Below are 1,252 nucleotides of genomic sequence, written 5' to 3' on the forward strand. Positions count from 1 at the left end.
TCTGGGCGTTAGACCAACATCTCATCTGGTTTGGAGCAGATTTCAGAGAAGATTTTTGATGAGATTCTGCTCTTTGAGATCCTGGAGAGTCTGTGCGTGGAGGCGCGTGAGGTCCAGGAGATCTTCTAATACTGTAATGGCCAAAAGACAGGACATGGTGAAGAGAGGCGACAAGGACAACGATCAGGAAGGACAGTTGCAATTATTTAGAGTTGAGTAAGGGAAACTGTTGGTCAATGATGGCAACGCAGTGCGAAAACAAGGACTTCTGACACCAAAGGCAAGAATTACAAACACAAATGTAAAATGTTTATATATGTGTAATCATTGGTGCTCTGTATATCAGCAGAACGCGGCTCTCCCTGTGTAATCATCTCATGTCTCTTCCTGTGTATATCAGGTGCTCTGTATATCGGGAGAATGGGGCTCTTCCTGTGTAATCATCAGAGCTCTGCGACAGCCGGGTGCTGTGCTCTGTATATCAGGCTCTCCCTGTGTAATCATCAGAGCTCTGCGACAGCCGGGTGCTGTGCTCTGTATATCAAGAGAATGGGGCTTTCCCTGTGTAATCATCGGAGCTCTGTGACAGCCGGGTGCTGTGCTCTGTATATCAGGCTCTCCCTGTGTAATCATCAGAGCTCTGTGACAGCCGGGTGCTGTGCTCTGTATATCAGGAGAATACGGCTCTCCCTGTGTAATCATCGGAGCTCTGTGACAGCCGGGTGATGTGCTCTGTATATCAGGAGAATGGGGCTCTCCCTGTGTAATCATCTGTGACAGCCGGGTGCTGTGCTCTGTTTATTAGGAGAATGCAGCTCTCCCTGTGTAATCATCGGAGCCCTGTGACAGCTGATGCTGCAATTGTAAAGAAGAACTCCAGGAAATGTAAAAAATTAACCCTTGCAGGGAGGGTCATTTTATCTATGGGCTAAAGTAAAGAAAATATACATACCCGTTCCTCGGTCCTGCGGCACTCAGCACTCAACTCTCTCCCTCTCTGCTCTGGAAGTGGAATTTCCCTCAGCGTCCTCACATCTAATGCAGCTTCATTAGAAGAGATGAATTTATGGGCCCTTAGACAGTCAGAGCCCGGGGGGAGAAGAGGCTGTGCTGACCGGTCTATCAGCCAGGTGGGATCGAGGATCAGGTGAATACATCTGCTTAATTTTAGCCCCCTAGACATAAACATGCAGTTAACCCTTGCAGTGTGGTGTAGCCCCCCCCCCCCCCCCGCGGGGGGGGTTTTGTTGTT

The 1,252-nt window shown here is 49.0% G+C and overlaps 1 protein-coding gene across 1 annotated transcript in view; it reads right to left on the reverse strand.

Moving 5' to 3' along the window:
* Positions 1-1,252, reverse strand: part of LOC108801786 — a 31,753-nt gene continuing 30,501 nt past the window's right edge. The window contains exon 30 of the mRNA XM_018573697.1: positions 1-131. Within this exon, the coding sequence (XP_018429199.1) occupies positions 43-131 (89 nt within the window). The 3' untranslated portion in view covers positions 1-42. The remainder of the gene's footprint in view (positions 132-1,252) is intronic.

This window comes from Nanorana parkeri, unplaced genomic scaffold (assembly GCF_000935625.1).
Source record: "Nanorana parkeri isolate BGI_ZX_2015 unplaced genomic scaffold, ASM93562v1 scaffold2493, whole genome shotgun sequence".
NCBI lineage: Eukaryota > Metazoa > Chordata > Amphibia > Anura > Dicroglossidae > Nanorana > Nanorana parkeri.